General features: G+C 39.3%; 2 protein-coding genes across 4 annotated transcripts in view; both read left to right on the forward strand.

Moving 5' to 3' along the window:
* LOC109993744 (zinc finger protein 385A) overlaps window positions 1-11665 on the forward strand; it is a 29529-nt gene extending 17864 nt beyond the window's left edge. For all 3 annotated transcript variants that reach the window (XM_065954949.1, XM_020646808.2, XM_020646809.2), the window contains 6 exons: window positions 1932-2042; window positions 7953-8127; window positions 8436-8744; window positions 9260-9447; window positions 9538-9624; window positions 9761-11665. In XM_065954949.1, the coding sequence (XP_065811021.1) occupies window positions 1932-2042; window positions 7953-8127; window positions 8436-8744; window positions 9260-9447; window positions 9538-9624; window positions 9761-9988 (1098 nt within the window). In that variant the 3' untranslated portion in view covers window positions 9989-11665. The remainder of the gene's footprint in view (window positions 1-1931; window positions 2043-7952; window positions 8128-8435; window positions 8745-9259; window positions 9448-9537; window positions 9625-9760) is intronic.
* A 1127-nt stretch (window positions 11666-12792) lies between these two features.
* On the forward strand, window positions 12793-16141 carry LOC109993738 (G-protein coupled receptor 84-like). The gene has a single exon (XM_020646799.3). It carries the CDS (start codon window positions 13858-13860, stop codon window positions 15037-15039), a length of 1182 nt encoding a protein of 393 aa, XP_020502455.2. The 5' UTR covers window positions 12793-13857; the 3' UTR covers window positions 15040-16141.
* Window positions 16142-18938: the final 2797 nt, after the last annotated feature.

Raw genomic sequence — 18938 nt, forward strand, 5'->3', positions numbered from 1 at the left:
TACAGGTCCTCAGATGAAAATCACAAAACCACAGAGGTCAATTGGAGACATGGGCAGCAGTAGCTTAGTGATTAGGGATTTGGGCTGGGAACCGAAGGGTCACAGGTTCAAGTCGCAGTGCAGACCAAATCTGGAAGTTGGTCTGGTAGCTGGAGAGGTACCTGAGCACTGCAGAGGTGCCCTTGAGCAAGGCACTGACTCCCCACCCCCACTACCATCGGCTCAACAGAGCCCACTGTGCAGCTCCCTCACTCTGGCATCTCTTCATTAGTGCATGTCCATAGGATCCTGTTTGTGCATGTGTGTATTTCAACCTATGTGTGTGTTGCATGACTTACAAAGTGTAAAAGCAGAAATTTCCCCTTGAGGAGATCAATAAAGTAGATCTTAATCTTAATCTAAATAAGAAAGAAGGGCAGAAAAAGCAGTCTATAAATATGTCTAACATTGAATTCAGACAGGGTTTAGGTTTTCAGACCAATTAAACAATTTCCCTCTGGTGCTTGACAGTGTAAACAGTCTCTCTTTTGGCAGCGTACATTTACGCTCTGAGCAGGAGATGAGAGGCTGAGTATAACCGCGGTGTGCTTTTTTTTTTTTTTTGCTACTTATTAAGGACAACCCCGAGAACAACGGTTCTTGAACCCCGCTAGTTCAGAAAGCTCACGAGTCCATTTGAGTCATTTCAAAACGAAACATTTCACGAGAGGACACAATAAAGCTTGGCTGGTATTTTTCAGAATTCGATTTGACATTTTATTAAGATTTTGCACATAAATTATTTCTCCATTTATTTCCTCATGTTTTGACAAATTACAAATTACAACTGGGCAGCAGTAGCTCAGTCTGTAGGGACTTGGGTTAGGAATCAGAGGGTCACTGGTTGAAGTCCCAGCACAGACCAAGTCCAGAAATTGGCCTGGTAGCTGGAGAGGTGCCAGTCCACTTCCTGAGCACTGCTGAGGTGCCTTTGAGCAAGGCACCAAACCCCCCACCAGCTCAGGAGCACCCACTGCGGGCAGCCCCCTCACTCTGAAACCTTTCTATTAGTGCATGTCCATAGGATCCTGTTTGTGCATGTGTGTGTATTTCAGCCTATGTTTGTGTAGCATGTTTACTAGACAGAGTGGATCAATAAAGTATACATTATTAAATTATCCTTATTCTTTTTCATAAAATGTTGTTATCCTATTGTGCAAGTCATCACATAAGACAAACACTGGGGTGCATATTTCTAATGAGAATGATTTTACTTTTGTTTAGATAAAATAATTCACCTATTCACCTATTTTTCATTGTACATTAAATTAACTTAAATATAAATATAATCCTCCATCCTTCTGTGTTATGTTTGACTAATTTTACTGTATTTGAATTTAAATATCTTTATGAATTATAATAACTCTGTGTTGTATTTATCACCTATGTTAAAAGACTTTCCTTCTAGCCAAATTGGGATGTTTTTCTTGCAACAAGCAACTACTTGTCCCACAGCAATCAGTTGAATTCTATCTATACCTTTTTTCTCTCATTAATGTGCACATGACTGCAAACCTGTAATGTTTGAAGTATTTCTCTGCTATGGTGAAAAGCAGAGATTTTGTAGCACACGAACAAAGTAGATATTTTTTCAGACAGGGAGTCTGTAATTAGGCCCTTCCAACCCCAGCATGAATTAAAGTGTTTGAACGGCACCCAAGAACTCAGGCGCAGACAGCAGCACCAGCTGCTACGGAGAAAACACACCCCCCATGTCCACATCAATCAATGTTCCCTCTTTAATTCACTCTTTCCCATTCTTTTTATCTTTAAAGAAAGACAAAAATGCCGTTCACCTGCACTGTGGTTAGGTGAAACAGTGACACTTCCCTCTGAACTCTTCCTGTATTGCTGAACCGTTGATATGAACTCTGGACTGTCTCTCTCCTCAGATGGACCCTGTCCAGAAGGCTGTCATGACGCACACGTTTGGGCCACCTCTGGTGAAGACAAAGCGGCCAATCATTTCCTGCAATGTCTGTCAGATACGTTTCAACTCAGAGGTATGACACCTTGAATCAAGATTCAAGATTTTATTTGACACATGCATATATGCATCTGATACATATATGCATAAAATATATATAAAAAATGAGTAAAGCGAGATGCGTGTGTGTGTGTGTGTGTGTGTGTGTGTGTGTGTGTGTGTGTGTGTGTGTGTGTGTGCATCTTGTATGTGTTCCAGTTCCAGTGTGTTATGTTGATGAGGTGCTACAGTATGTTTTGACCAGAGGAGGGCAGAGTTAACAGTCCTCTTCCCGTGTCTCTCTGGTTGTGTCAAGTTATATGTTCTGCCTTTATTAGATAGTTTTGGAAAGAGACAGGAAAGGTTGGGAGGAGAGCGGGGGTTGACATGCAGCAATCCCACGGTCCTTGTAAAGATGAACTATAGCCTCTGTACATGAGGGCACGACATAACTGGTAGGCTAGCCAAACCCCCACGGTCTGGATTTTTCACTATGCCAAAGAAATGTGCATGTGACAGTAATGAGTAGTGATACCTGGCATTTTAACAACAGTTGGTCCTGGAACAGCTACGACTGTTTTGAGGGGAACAACACTCACTAACTCCTTGCACACATTCCCTTATAAAAAATAATTACATTTTTATTATTCGCTAGATTGCTATTTGAAAGTTGCTAAATAGATTTATGCCAAATATATAAGGCTTTTTCCCCTTTCCTAATTTTATCCAATTTTTTTTATTATGTACCCACTGTGAAATACTCATCCATTAACTGAAATCACTTCACTGTGATTCAAATTTACAGTTTTATACCTTAGTGCCCACTATGCCATGTCACTTCAAGGTGTCATTTAGGGTCAGAAATGAACAACTGCAAAGCGCCAAATGTGGGAGGATTTTGTGTTTGGCAAGTACATTTCAGAGGGCTATCCACCACACGGCAGGTAAATGTTTGTACAATAATAGTATTTTATAAAAAATAAGCTGAGCTTTCAGCGAGTTGCTGTAGCTGTAGCCTCTCTCTCCTGCTCCTCTGCTGTCAACATGTCTGAGCGTCCGAAGCGTGCTGACACACACACACACACACACACACACACACACACACACACACACACACACACACACACACACACACACACACACACACAGAGGAATGCCAGCCGCCACGTGCACCTGTTTACTTCTAGTGCAACGGAACACAGTCTGTGATCTACTCGAACAGTCTTTATGGCTGTGAACACGTGATCCGGTCAAACTTGTTTTTGTAGATTAAAGCAAATGTATTACTCGCAGGTGGATTTTAATTAAGAGTTTGTAAAGTTGTAAGATGGTAGCAGGGGTGGCCTGGGTACTACTACCGTTTAAAAAAAATAATCTACATTTTTTAAATCTACCTGCCATCTTGGCCAGTTAGTCAAAAAGTTATTTTTGGACCCCAGTGTTGTACATAAAGCTGGAGGTAGTTTCATTAAAAAAAATTAATAAGGAGCTGTTTTTCTATCAACACTATCAGGATCAACTGCATGTGTGCCATTAAAACCAAAAAAATCAACAGAAGTTGTAACTAATGATAGATTTACTAACTGAGGTGGAGCACAACGAAAAGTCCAACATTCATAGAGAACACTAGAAAAGAAATCATGACCCAAACAGTTGGCTGGCCTCAGAGTTCATTGGTGATTGAATGTACAGCTGTGCAGGTGAGATCTTGCTTCACAGTTTCTCAGCTCCATTTTTAGCCCACCAAGGAAGGAGAGAAGGGGAAAGAGGGCAGAGAAAAACCCTGTTTGCATATTTAATAACGTGACGGTCCAGTATTATTTTTTATGCCCCTTCAAAGTATCAAAGTCAGCGAATATCAGAAAACAGAAAGACAGCAAGAATTTTATTAAACATTTTTTTAATCATTGTTTTGTTCAAGACTACAGATACTTAGGTTTTTATCGATGAGTGTGAAACATGTGAGGGTTAAACACAGCTAACATGAGCTTGCCCCTTACAGCTGATTATGCACATTTTCTGCATTTCACTGTTGACAGACGGTGCTACTCCAACATGGATCAGAGGGACTGAAATAAAAGAGGCCAGAAGTGATGAAACTCTAGAGGAATGATTTGAGTACCCGCATTAAAGAGGCAGTAGTGTTAACTAAGGCTGGAAAGTAAATAACTCATAATGTGGACATCTAAAACCAAGCTCCTTGATGACATGATTGATGTGTTAAGGGTCTGGTACTAGGCTTTTTACAGTGTGTGTTTTTGAAAGCATGTGTGTGGTTAAATTTCTTTAAGGCCTGTCTCTCTTTGGGGAGCACATTGCCTGGTTGACCATCAGATGGATGACACACAATTATGGTCAATCTGTTGGTCCGTTCCTGTTACAAAAAATAAATATCCTTAGCCACACGACTGGGTATTTTGATCACATTTGAGTGATGTGTATTTATCCATTTTGAATAGCCTTTTTGGACATAAAGTAATGATACATATGACTAAGACTGTAACCTCTGACATATACATGAGTAGAAATCTAACAAAAGTCTGACATTCAAGCGAAGCTAAAAATATAAGTGCATTCCCGTGAAAGAGTGCTTAATACTTCCACTCTAAATGCAGTCGTGTGTAAAGGACACAGGCAGGGAGGGAGACATCTGAAACTCATGTAACACTGCCCTGTTCTCTCTGTGAGGGGCCACTTAATTATATCTCCCTCACCCACTGCACCTATTTACTCCAGTAAGTTCCCATGTGCATCATAACATAGTGTAGATATGTATGTACATGTATGAAAACGTCAGGTTACTCTGTTTAAATAGTAGTAAGACTGCTACGCAGTCAGATCTCTAATCCGGAGCTATCTGTTTGTCCTGCCTGCTGTTTTACTTTGAGTCACACTGCGAATCTGCTCTGCCGCAGCTCTATAGCTTTGTCCACAGTAACCTGATCAACTGGGAGCTTAAATCACGCTGGACATTCTTTAATAATGAAAGAATACTCTGCTTACAGGACATAACTTGGCTTACTTTAGCTGTCTGAACTGCACCACAGGTCCAAAGAAGACAGTCATTCTTTTTTATTAAAGCCTGACAGATGTATTGGGTATTAGCGTATATTTTACAAATATGCTACTGATATTAACACATACAATGCAGAAAAAGGGCCTAAGCTAGTTTAAATTGATGTCATGAAGACGACGACCATCAGACGCAGGTTTTAATTACATTGTTTACAATACTCAACACTGCAGCAGATGTAGTGGGGAATCACAGCTCATTAAACAGCATCACAGTTGATAGCTGATATTTGATAAAAAAGGTCACTTGCTCTTCACTATAGCTGTTTGAGGAAGCAACCTTCTGCTTATCCTTGCATATTCATATTTGTGCACAATCCTCAAAGGTCTTTTCCATTCCCAGGTCTATTCCATTCAGCTTTTATAACTTCATAAGTATCTTATTAATATACCAACTTACGTGTTCCTGTTTTTGTCTGGGAGAGGCTGGTGTTACATGTGAGTTCCTGAGTAATACTCAAATACAGAGGTTTATAGAAAAAAATGGTTTTGGGGTTTAGTTACTGTTTAAGCAACATGACACACTGTTTGGTAGTGGGCCTTCAGGTAGGTGTTTCACACTGCTACTACTCTGTAGCAACACTTGTTGTAATTGTAACATTGCATTTCATTCAGACCACAGAGGACTGATTAGCCTGCCAGCCTTTAGCTTGGCTTTGCTGCAAGGCTGACGTCACACCATGCTGCATTAGCCATCATCACCACTGCAGCACTGTGTTCTTCTCTTTTTCTCTTTTTGTTTTTCACACCAAACCTCTGTTCACTTATATCTCCTATCTGCTCAGCACGTCAGTTTGCTAACCGATTTCCTTGTCAGTATTCATGTTTCTTCATGCTTCTCCCTCTGCAGGGTGCACTGTATCATCTATCCCCCTCTCCTTCTCTCCAGCTTCTTCCCACCCCCTCTTCCTGTCGCCGCTGCCAGCACCCTGTACAGTAGATTTGGCTGCTAGACCCGCTCTCTCTCTGCTTTCTGTGCCTTTGTCGCTTTATAGATAAAACATCAAAGCACATCCTGCTTAGAGAGAAAGGGGATTTCAGGGACTTTCACTTGCTCTCATTTTCTCCCTCTTTAATCCCATCTCTGCTTCTTCATTCATCTTAATCCCCCTTTTCCATAGGCTCTCTTGTCGCCTCTCTCAGTCCATTTCACTTTCTAAACAGGACATCATTTATTTATATTATCATTATTCGCTTCTCAACACCAAAGATCTGATACCATGATCTATTTTACACCCTATTGTCCTCTGCATCTCACCCCCACCTTCGAGGCTGTCAATTCTTTTTATACTTGATGTCACAACTTAATCAGTTTCTTAAGGCCTGACACTGAAGGTCACAAGGAGAGTGGAAGTGACAGAGATTAAGAAAAAGTAAAACAAATCAAGAAAGGGGAAGAAAAATAAGGATGACTGTGTTAAGTGCAAAAAGAAGAAGAGGAATGAAGTATTTTTGCCTTTCAGAAAGGTTAAGGTCTTCCTCTCCTTGTCAGATTGCAGGGGTCTCAGTAGCAGCAGTCAGTGGAGTTGTGTTACACTGGCAGAGCTATATCTGCTTTTCTGTCAACACCAATCAGGATGGGGGCTATATGGGTAGCTATCATGGGCAGCTAATGCCTAGGGCTTACACAGGCTTCCAGAACACGTCCCAGTGGGCCACTTGCATCAGTGCAAGCACCCCACCCTTCAGAGCCCCAGAACATTTAGGCCTTTATGAAGGTCCCTCAACCTTTTATTGACATAACGAATCCTGTCTAATCCCAGGAGGCCCTGGCTTGCATTTACAGTCACACATAACACAATCTTGTAAGTCTGTATTAGTGAGAAGCTTGGAGGAACTATATTTTTGTCCTAACATATCACTCCGTGCTTTGATTTCATCTGATGAGGGCATTTGGGTTTGAAGGGTAAGGTTAGTTTCTTCGATCAGTATATCTGTGACATATCCTATATATATTTATATATTACTTTTTTTTAATCCATCTTTATTTCATTGTTATTTTATTACATTCCTTTTGGTGTGCATTAGTCTCTTAATGATTTTTCAAACTACCTTTTCATCAATCACTTTTTTCTGCACTTTTGTAAATCACTTTGAACTGCAATTGAATTTGTCTGAAAAGTGCTATATAAATAAAGTTGGATTGATAGATTGATTATCTCTATATTGGCCTTGTGATAAATGGTCTAGAAAACAAAACTACTTTTTGTAATAGCTGTAATCGCTAATATGACTGCACTTTTGACAGCATAAACAATCATGTTATCACACAATGCAGAGCCATTGAATGTTGCTCACCATATAGTATCAAAAGGGATTTGATTCAATGTAAATCATAAGCATTTTAACTTTCCCACTATCTTAACCCCCCCCCCACCCCCACCCCTTCAACACACCCTCGTCGACCTAAACTCATCTTGATTTGCTCCATTTTGTAAGCAACTGACTGTCGACTGTCAACAGTCAACAGTTGTCCACAGCCCACTCATTAATCATCATCAGCTCAGCAGGCTTGTTCAGTGATTTCACCAGAAGTAAAGATGAGAACATTGTGAAGGCCAATCTTCCCTAACAGCCTCTTGCGCACATCAGACCCACAAACCATCAACTTAACAACCATTTAGTGAAATGCTTTGAAAACCCAGTGCGCCAGAATATGTTTTAAACAATTTCCAGTACTTACTGGAGTAACCCATCACAGACTGGCATCAACTAATTCTCACTTATCTGAACTGGTCTTTAGAGCTTTTGTAGGTGTCGGCATGTACAAATACACAAGTAAAACTGTAGTACAAGACATATCTCTTATATGTCTTTACTGTGTACATCTAATGAGTCTATTGTTAACCTCCATGTCTTTTTTTCCCCCTGACAGAGCCAGGCAGAGGCCCACTATAAGGGCAACCGCCATGCTCGCAGGGTGAAGGGGATAGAGACATCAAAGACAGCTCGCCCCCAAGATGGCGACAAGCAGCACCCTCCACCTTCTGCTTCTCCCTCCCCAATAGGCCCCTCACCATCCAGCCCAGAGCCTGATCCTAATAAGCAGGGTGAGCACTTTGGACTTATGTTGCACACACATTAAGAAATCACCCGAGATACACAACCAAGCTGTTATGTGTGGGCTTAAAAAAGAAGAGTGTCCCAATGTCTATTAAGTTACTTTTATTTCATGATTAAATTGTTTCAAATATCTAAACTAAGTTTTCTGTATCCAATCAAAGCACTATACCTGACAAACAAAACATTATGTCCATCATTTGACATCATCGCCTGTATGATCAGGGCAGAAGAATAAATGTTAAGGTTGATTCTTTACAATTCTTCACTAACTTGATCAACGTTGTGCTCTTTACAGATGACACCCAATCCTGTTCCAACCTTAACAAGCCACCTTTGACCCCTGGCCAACTTCCAACACCCACACTGAGCTCTACAGATGCAGAGTGTCCCCTCTTGCCTTCGGTCAGCATGCCCTTGTCATCCTCTCCCTCACCCTCACCCTCTGCTATTGATCCAGCAGCGTCTGGTCTTCCTGACATCCCGTCACCAGCACCCAGCTCTATGTCAGGGGAGTCAGAGGAAGAGAAAGCCAAGAAGCTTCTTTACTGTTCCTTGTGCAAAGTAGCTGTTAATTCCCTCTCACAACTGGAGGCACACAATAAAGGTAATTCTAATAAAGCTTTGTCAGTTTTAAGAACATCACTCTACAAAGTATGCATAGTGTTAAGAGAAGAAAAGCTTAACAAACAACATTATTATGCTCGAGTCACTCTTTAAAGCAACGTCCCTTAGATTGGCTCTTTAGAAGCACTTCTGCACATTTCTGCCACAGGATGTAAAAACTAAAGCAGGAGCATTAGTGCCACTTAGTGGTAAGAATAGCGGGTTGAAAACTACAGGCTTTGACTTGGTTTTTATGGGTGCTACAACCTTCATCATTGCCCTGCCACCTACATAAGATATTGTCATGCTCACCTAATCAAATAACAGGAATATACTCCCATCTCAATGTTTTCTATAAGGGCCAAGGATTACTCATGATAATTAAAACAGGAACTTTTCAAACATAATCTCTCCAAAGATAAAATTCAGTACTTTGTCTTTAGTATGCAACATTTATACACAATAATATGGCCTTGATTGCAACCAAAGATGATACCTTTCTTTTATTGTTTCCAGGTACCAAACACAAAACCATTCTGGAGGCTCGGAGTGGACTGGGGCCCATTAAGGCATACCCGCGTCTTGGTCCCAAACCCAGCCCAGAGCAGGGAGGGGAGTTGTCCTCTGACCCGAACACTCAGGAACGTACCTTCCACTGTGAGATCTGCAACGTCAGAGTCAACTCAGAGCTCCAGCTCAAACAGGTGAGAAACCCACATAGGAACAAATATCCTGACAAGGGTACACTAGCAACCTCAAATATTCAACTCTGACCTTCTTATTTTATGTTTCAGCATATATCTAGTAGGAGACATCGAGATGGAGTTGCAGGGAAACCTAATCCTCTTCTCAGTCGGCACAAGAAGCGCACAGACTTTATGGTAGAGACTCAGTTTGTCCTTCTCCCAGTCTTATTCCATTTTCTCAATTATCTAAAATCATTATGATTCAGCTTTAAGGAACGATTTGAATGCTTCAATACTGATAACATTTAAATGTCCCTTGACTTTCTCAAAGGAACTCCAAAAAACTCTGGGGGCAGGACTTTTACCAAGTCCTCTGGCTGTTGCTGCAGCAATGGCAGCCGCAGCATCCTCCAATCAGATGGCACTACGTCCTCCTGGCCCATCCTCCCACCCTCATCCCCATCACCACCTCCTGCAGGGAACACCTCTCAGCCTGCTGAGGCCGGCTCCAGGTCCAATTCGCACCACACATGGGCCAATCCTCTTTACTCCTTACTGATGCAATGGATGAGGAACAATCACAAAGAAGCACACTGTGAAGTGGTGGCCTGCAACTGTTTGCCAAGAAGAGCTCAGCTGGTGTTGTTTCAGCAGTAGACACAACTGTGACTCTTTATGTGCAAACTGCAGTTACAGACCACCTCTGTTACTATGAAAAAGAACAGCCACCTTACAAAGCTCAGATATTTCAGAGAGACCTAATGTGTCCATCCTCCCAGTTCCCTTCATCACTCTAGCTACCTGCCGATCAACAAGCAGACTCTGCAGATAGTAAAAAAACAAACAAAAATGTTTTGATCAAGCATGGACTTCTTTGAGCATGCTCGAATCTGAAATCTCCACCGTATTTGAATCAAAACCCTACCTCTCTTATGTTTTCAATGTTCGCCTCCGCAAGGATTTATGACATATCCAAACAGCATTAAACATGCCTGCTGGGGGAGAAATAGTAACTGCCACAGATGTTAGCTGGTATCATACAGTAGCTGTCACATAGCGTGGATAGAACCACTGTTAGGTCCTGTTTTTTGTAGCTTATAAAGAGAAAAAGACACAGATATTTTGGGCAATGTTTCTGCAGTTGGCAAACATTTCTCTGTTTTGTATGTCTACATTATCACAAAATGCATACATTGTCTATATTAACCACTGTGGGGCAAAAACTGGCAAATAAAGAGAAAAATTAGTGTAGAAGTAACATGACGTCTTAAATCTGTAGTGATAAGTACTTCAACCATGTCTATGGGTTGGCAAAGTTGAACAGAAGTAATTTATTGGTGCACTATGAATCAATCAGGGTTTCTTTCAAATATGTGTGTAAAATGTTGTTAGATTGGACAAAATAATTTACGAACGAGGGTGAGAACTAAATTTGTTTGTGTAAAGCAGGTCCAGATGTAACAATCCCCACTTAAATAAATGATTTCCCAGTTTTCTCCCTTGGTAGCCAACAAACGGGCAATGGTCTTTGCATTAAAAAATAACTAAGCACATATGTAAAAGTCTGGGGAGCAAAGTGTAAACAGGTTCAGCAAGTGACCATCTATGGTTTTTGTATCTGTTACGTGCAAAACTGAAAGGTTTCAGTGTCTTAATAAGTTCACTGTGAACACAGCGGTATAATGGATGTGTGATGACTCTAGAAGCAGGTATTTGCATTTCCTGCACATTTGATTATGCAGACCACATTTTTATCACCACTCATACACGGTTTGAGGAAACAGTGGGATGAAAGACACCAGCATTATGTTACAGAAGGAAAAGAAGTGGACCACATGATGAGGTGAGTGGCTGTATGCAAAAAAAAAAACAACACACTGTTTGTGTTAGTGTTATAGGCCTGTAATGGGATAAAACAAGTATTTAGGTTGTCTGCTCTGCCTTGTGTGCTTCCTACATGACCCTGAACTATCCCAGTGAAAACTCTCATGATGGCTTGTACCACATTAGAAGGAAGCTTTAGGAAACTGAAACTGTAGCAATACTTAAAGCACTCCTACTAACTATTCCTGTTCAATGCAATAAAAGAAAATGTCTTCAAATGTATGAATTGTTATGTAGGGGAAGTGTCTTGAATCATTATTGTAAATGTAGATTATTAAAAACATTAGAGAAGGAACATGTTGGGCTCTTAATTGTTAAATAAAAATAAAAATATATAAAAAAAATAAACTGAGTTTATGGTTGTAAGCAATATTGTTTGTATGTTTTGCACATTTTTAAATGTCATTTGATATAACTACAAGAATTGATTACAACAGAAGTTGGTTGTACCAGTAGATTATTTATTTTATCATGTGAACAAATGGCATGCACAACTTGAGCAATGTTAAACATATTTCAGATCAGGGTTTTGACTTACAGGACATTCCTAAAGTTAATAAGTAATTATATAGCACATCCATGATTTGGCTTTCAAATTATTCATGATCATATTACATCCATGGAGTTTCACAGGTTAGTGCAGTTTTCAAAAACCTATTATTATATGACAATTTGCTTAAACTTTAAACCTCCTTTAAGTTTACATGAGGTTAACTTTGTTAAAATCTGAAATTTAAATTTCCACAAATGGTATAGATAAACTGAAAAAAAGGGCAGGCACATAAAACATCCGCGAACAGGAAGCGTGAGAACAAGAGGACAAGCTCACTACAGGGCATAAAGTACGCTTCAAATGATCAAACAATCGGACAGTTGGAAGTTATTTAGACTGAGGCGAGGCAACAATCCTGGTAACTACTTCTATTTAAATGCTTATTTATTTACACCTTAGAAAATTGATTTAAGCTAATGGAAGATTTGGCTGGTTGATTATTGACCTCAGTTGGCTCTTTTTTTTTTACTTGTGACAGGAAATGTTCAACATTTTAAACTGAAATAACAATATAAACCAAAATATAATAATGGACAATCACAATAATTATTAGCTGCTGACTTTCTCTAAGTTTTATTGCATTTTTCCCCTAATTGAGAGGATTCAGAGCTACTCTAATTCATATAAAGCGTTTTTTTGTTATGCAGCATCTATACTGTATAATTTCATCAAGTTAAAGAGACACCAGACAAGGCTGCTGTCTTTCCCTTTAACCTAAATTTACTCAGATTAGTTTCTAGCTACTGTATAAAACGGCTCAATCCTCTCTTACATTATATGAAAGGATGTATGACACTTGGAATGAAAAATCCCAAGTTTTTATAAACAAAGTGAAAATGTAGCTAGTAGCAGTAAGTCAGTTAAAAGGAAGATACCTTAGACGACATTATCGTCATTGTTGGGCTCGTTACTGAAAAAAAGTTATGTATTACTCATTACTTATTTTAAAAGTTATATCATTACTTTAATTATTACTGTCTGATAACAGTAATTTGTTACACTACTCGTTGTAGAAACATAGTCCATCTCTGAAAGTTTAAATGCTTTCTTCAACTCAGCTTCCCTCAAAGTGTATTCCTTGTCTAGATAGCTTTCAAATATTTTTTTACCTGGGAGTCTTGCATTCCCTTTTACTGGTATTTCCTCAAGTATCTGTCTGAAAGACGCATATTCAACTGTGGAGACATTTCATCCAGCACATACCCGGGCACAAGGTTCATTAGTTCTTTTTCGCTTGTAGCCTGCTGTCCACGATTTAAATCCAGTCTTGGTTGTTTAGGCATTGTAGGGCTACAGCTATCCTCCGCGCCCGCAGAGGGCTCGTTGGTGGGGTTTATTTCCACAAGCTTGTAGTTGTTTTGCTGTCGTTGTTAGTTCTTAAGGAGGTTTGAGGTCGTGTTATTAGCAGTAGAAAGAGTCCTTCTACCGAGACACAATCTGACAACGATGTTCTTGTCATCTTTCCTCTCAACAAAACTAAAGTAATGGGTATATTTCCAGCTGCTGAATGTAAATGTGTGCGCTTCCATCTTCCAAGCTAGACAGGATTGCAGGGTATATGTGTCAACAACTGTGGAAAAACTAAAAAATACCCACGGCAGCACCTAAAAAAAAGCCCAATTCCACAGGAAAATCGCTTACCTGTCAACCATGCTTGCTTAGCTGATGTGTACGACGAGATTAATCTGAGGATTGTTGCATTTTAAATCAGAAGAGGGGTAATAACAACAACAGTAAGGTTGTAACTAGTTATTTTTTGTGTGGGTAACTGTAATGTTATTACTGGAATTTAATACTAATTTGTTACACTACTCATAAAAGTAATTTTATTACTGTAAAGCGTTACTAGTAATGCGTTACTGCCCAACACTGATTATCGTATACTTTTAAAGAAATGTGGCTATGGCTATGTAGCAAGATCAGAAAAGATAAAATAAAAAAATGGACATGAAACAAACCTTTTGAAATGTGTTAAACTGTTCTGTGTTTAGATGAACCACACAAACCAAACAGAGGAAGACCTCTTCTCCTGCTACAGTCCATCGGTCGTAGGTTACCGATACTTTGCTGTGCTGTGGGGATGTGCTGTGACCATCATCGGTACGTTAGGGAACCTGATGACCATTCTAGCCTTCACCTTAGACCCACGTCTGAGGACTCGCTTTAATGCACTCATCATCAACCTGGCTGTAGCTGACCTCCTATACTGCACCATACTGCAGCCTATCTTAGTTGACTCGTATTTACACCTCAGGTGGCGCAGTGGTCAGCTCTGGTGCAGCATCGTTGGACTGCTCCTTTTCCTCTCCAACTCTGTGTCCATCATCACCCTTTGCTTGGTAGCATTGAGCAGATATCTCCTGGTTGCAAAAAGGGCCATGTTTGACCGTATCTTCTCCAACCATGGTCTTATTTTACTCCTGATGTCAGTGTGGGCACTAGGTCTTGCCAGCGTTGGCCCACTCTGGCATGTTTACGTGTTTGTGCCACAAGTGTGCACATGCAGCTTCCATCGGACCAGGGGTCGACCCTACACCACCATCCTGCTTTTTGTCTACTTCTTTGTTGGTTTGGGCTGTGTTGGCGTATTCTACCTCCTCATTTACAGACATGTCATGATTGCATCGCAAGCTCTGGTCCGCTACAGATTCAGCCGAAGGTCATCTAGAAGGAATGCAGCGCCTTCATCACAGGGGACTGATGACAGTGGTGTAGAGACTGGTATTGTCAACACATGTAGCTGTGAACTGAGCAGCAAGCTGGAAAAAAACCCAAACCAGGAAGAGATCACCTGTAATAAGTGCTCCCAATCTACACAGGCCTCAACTACTGCTTCAAATCCACCCATTGATACCGTCTCGATACCAGCTTCACCGACACCTGCTCCCCAAATCGCAGCACCTTCGAACTCCACAGCCTCAAGTGGAGATGATAAGGACATGAAGCGTGTAACTTCCATGTGTTTAATTGTTTTCCTGTGTTTTGTATTCTGCTTTGTTCCATTCCTGTTGATCAACATAGCCGACAAACACAACCGTGCTCCACAGTTACTTTACATGTTCTGTACAAACCTAACCTGGCTCAACAGCTGTATCAACCCAATACTTTATGCTGTCATGAACAGACAGTTTCGCCAAGCCTATTACATACTGCTCACCAGGGCTGTTGCATAATTTACCTGCCAGAGATCCTGATTTACTCCAACTTGCCGAGTGCTAATTGTAAAACATAAACCCAGACACCAGCGATTTTAGGATCAGATCTTAAGGGGTGCTCAACTCCTAAATAAAATGTGACATTTTGAGATACTATATAATCCTCCTGCTAAACCACTAACTTCAAGAACAATAAATATTTTCCTACATGTAAAAATGTTATTCATAACATGAAGTCACACATATTTTACACTACATAATAGTTTTAAGGAGATGAAAGTAGAAATGAGCTGTTTTTGCAAAAGCTTTAAATTGGTACAGGTAGTATTATTGTTATTATGAAATTATTATTTGTACATTATTTTGTAAGCAGTTCAGCATAACTCTTCTCATTGTTGAGCCATATTTTAATGCCAATACCATTATACTATTATATCAATGTTTTGAATGCAGGGCTTTTAAATGTAACATGCATCTCAACCTTATTTATAATAACTACTTTTACTAAAGTAAATTATCTTGACATTTTTAGGATGGAAGTAAGGGTCCTAAAATAAGCTAAATCTTAATATTTTCTCACTGAAAATAACCTACCTTTTGCATCTCTGGGTTTTTCTGCTATTCGTGAGTAAGAAAATGAAATATTTTCTTACGCATCCTGACAGGGAATTATCATTTAGAATTTAGGAATACTGCAGCTGGTAAAATGATATTTAACATTCTCACCTTTACTGTCGTGAAATATATATTATTATATTACACATGATATTATTATAATCGACTAGTGATGAAGACTCTTCTGTTAAAGGATGGTGTAAAGTCATGTCAGAACTGGTTTACCTTAGAATAACTTGCAAGTACTTTACATGCAAAAAATAAAAACAGTATAACAAAGTCTGGCAGCCCTATCTGAATTATCTTGGGCTGGCTCTCTCTGCCATTGTCAACAAGGATTCTCCTCAATCTGAATTGTAACATATAGGGCAAGGGGAGTAGCAATCCTTTTTCGTAATAATGTCCCCTTTCTACTTAAATCCAGAATTTCAGATCCAAATGGGAGATTTATTCTTATTTCTGGATATATTAATTCATTCCCAATTACTTTGTTAAACATATGGCCCAAATTCTGACGATCCTACATTTTTTCGTGAAGTTTTCGAATTACTTCCAGAGGATGGGTCCTCCAATATTCTCATTGGTGGAGATTTAAATTGCCATTTAGATCCATCTTTAAACAGATCATCTCCTAAATCTCCTACAACTATTAACTCTGTTCAGACATTAAACAATTTGATAAAATCAAGAAATATGGTAGATAACTGGAGAATACAACACCCCGATAAAAAGGAATATTCATTTTACTCACATGTGCATCAGTCTTATACTAGAATTGATTATTTTATAGTGGAGGCCAGTTTGATCTCACATATCAGTAACACGTGTTATCATAATATTCTGATCTCGGATCATAGTCCTGTTACATTACAGCTCCAATCCTCTTTTAACAAACCAAAATACAACTGGAGATTTAATCCTCTATTACTATCAACACCTGGGTTTACAAACCCACAACATATTAACAGTTGTTTTAAATAATTTTATTCCAAACTCTATTCCCCTACTTCCACAGCAACAGAGACAGATTACTCTCAGTTCTTCAATTCTTTGACTCTGTCACAACTAAATGAGAAAAACCAACAATTTTTGGAAAGAATGTTCTCTGTTGCTGAGTTAGAGGACGCAATTAAGACATTCCCTAAAGGAAAATGCCCTGGACCAGATCTATTTGGTTCTGAGTTATATCAAGCATTTCAGGAGATTTTAGCACCTTACTTACTTAGGATGATACATGATTCAATTGCAAAAAAAAACACTACCACCATCTTTATATGAGGCAAACATATGTTTGTTACTGAAAAGCGGGAAAGATCCCATTGATCCTGCCAATTACCGACCCATCTCTCTTCTAAATTCAGATCACAAAATCTTAACAAAAGTATTAGCCACTAGATTAAATACATTTATAGCAACAATTATTCATCCAGACCAAGTGGGCTTCATCACAGGCAGGCTTTCTTTTTTTAATGTGCGTCGGGTGTTGAATATTTTGCATTCTGACTTAGGTAAAGATACTAAAGCTGCTGTCATAACACTGGATGCCCAGAAAGCGTTTGACTCTATCGAATGGTTTTACTTATTTGAAACCTTGAAAAGGTTCGGACTTGATTAAAATGATATATCATTCCCCTAAATCCTCAGTTTTAACAAATAATACATTATCAGAGTCTTTTAGTCTACACCAGGGTGTGAGACAGGGAGATTGTCTGTCCCCCTTATTATTTAATATTGCATTAAAGCCTTTGGCTCATCCACACATAAAGGGAATTTCAGCTGGTACATCTGAACGTCTTGTTACACTTTACGTGGATGATTTACTTGTTACCTTAATAAATCCTGAAGTGGGTACCCCTTATCTTTTAAAATATGTAGAACTATTCAGTAAGATCTCGGGCTACACAATAAATTGGGACAAAAGTGAACTTGTGCTTATTGGAGAGAATACAATTCTACATGATTGTCCTTTCAAGATTGCTCATGATCACATCACATATTTGGGCATTAAAATATCAAAAAACCCTAAGCGTTTGTTCAAATTAAATCTGTTCGCAGGTCTTGATAGGCTAAAACGCAGCATAGAATACTGGAGGACCTTACCTCTATCTATGATTGGCAGAGTTAATGCCATTAAAATGGTATCCTTACCAAAATTCTCATCTTTTTCAAAATCTGCCTATTTGGATCAAAGCTGACTTTTTCAAGTTTTAGACTTTGTTTGGGGTTATAAAAAACACAGACTTTCCAAAAAAATGCTCTGGGCCACAGTGTATATCATACAATGATAGCAGTATCTCAGACTATGGAATGATTGATGCTATTTACATATTTGATCAAAATGAGGCGACACTTAATGGAAATCAGACCACTCATGCAATGGCCACAGTTATGATGTCAGACGACCACAGATGCCCATTGCCTTGCCAAGATTCCACACAAGACACTTTCTGCCTTGAACAACTATGATGTAGATCAGGGGTGTCCAAAGTGCGGCCCGAGGGCCATTTCCGGCCCTTGAGGGGATTTTTTGCGGCCCGTGACTTCAAATGAAGAATCAGAAGATTTTGAGGCCTTGATTAAGATTGGCACATTATCTTATTTTTCTTTTTCATGTTAACAAGGGCTGAACAATATTCATAAAATAGAAAATGTTCAGTAACATGTATGTTGTTGTTGTTTTTAAATCTGCAGCTTTTACTATTTTCCAAATTTTTTTGTAAACTATGAACAAAAAACATATACAAAGTTTTTGCAAACAAGCAGACTGATGTTTAACCATTTATGACCTGAGCTAAATGAAGAAAGCTTTTCCAAAAACATGAACCATGTTACAGACTCGATTCTGAGAAAAAAACAAATAAAGTAGAACGAAGAAATCTAAATATTTGATTTCCTTTCATTAAAGGGTTTCTTTAGCGAGCCTTTTGATTCTGATCTACAAAGCCTTACTATTTTGTCATCTATATTTTAAAAAACAAAACCTGCGGCCCACGAGCAATTCTAACACGACAATTTTGGCCCGCAAGAAAAAAAGTTTGGACACCACTGATGTAGATGGATAAGACCTTCACAGGTAGTCTGAACATATATAAACAATGTCTTGTCAACTAGGTAAATCATCAGGAGCACATAAGGCCTCATTTGGATGAGGGCTTTCTTCTCTGAGTGTTTATTCTTTCTTTAGGCCGCAAGAATCTTGAGTTTCTTTCAAATGTCAAGTTGAAAAAAATGGCAACCTATTGTTTTTCATTAGAAATATGTTTGTCCCCTCACCATTCCTCCCCAGCCCCCTTTGTCATTTC

This window comes from Labrus bergylta, chromosome 5 (genome assembly GCF_963930695.1).
Source record: "Labrus bergylta chromosome 5, fLabBer1.1, whole genome shotgun sequence".
NCBI classification, from domain to species: Eukaryota; Metazoa; Chordata; class Actinopteri; order Labriformes; family Labridae; genus Labrus; species Labrus bergylta.

Excerpts from the sequence above, each read along its gene's own strand:
- LOC109993738 (XM_020646799.3), top strand. The coding sequence starts at position 13,858 with ATGAACCACACAAACCAAACAGAGGAAGACCTCTTCTCCTGCTACAGT.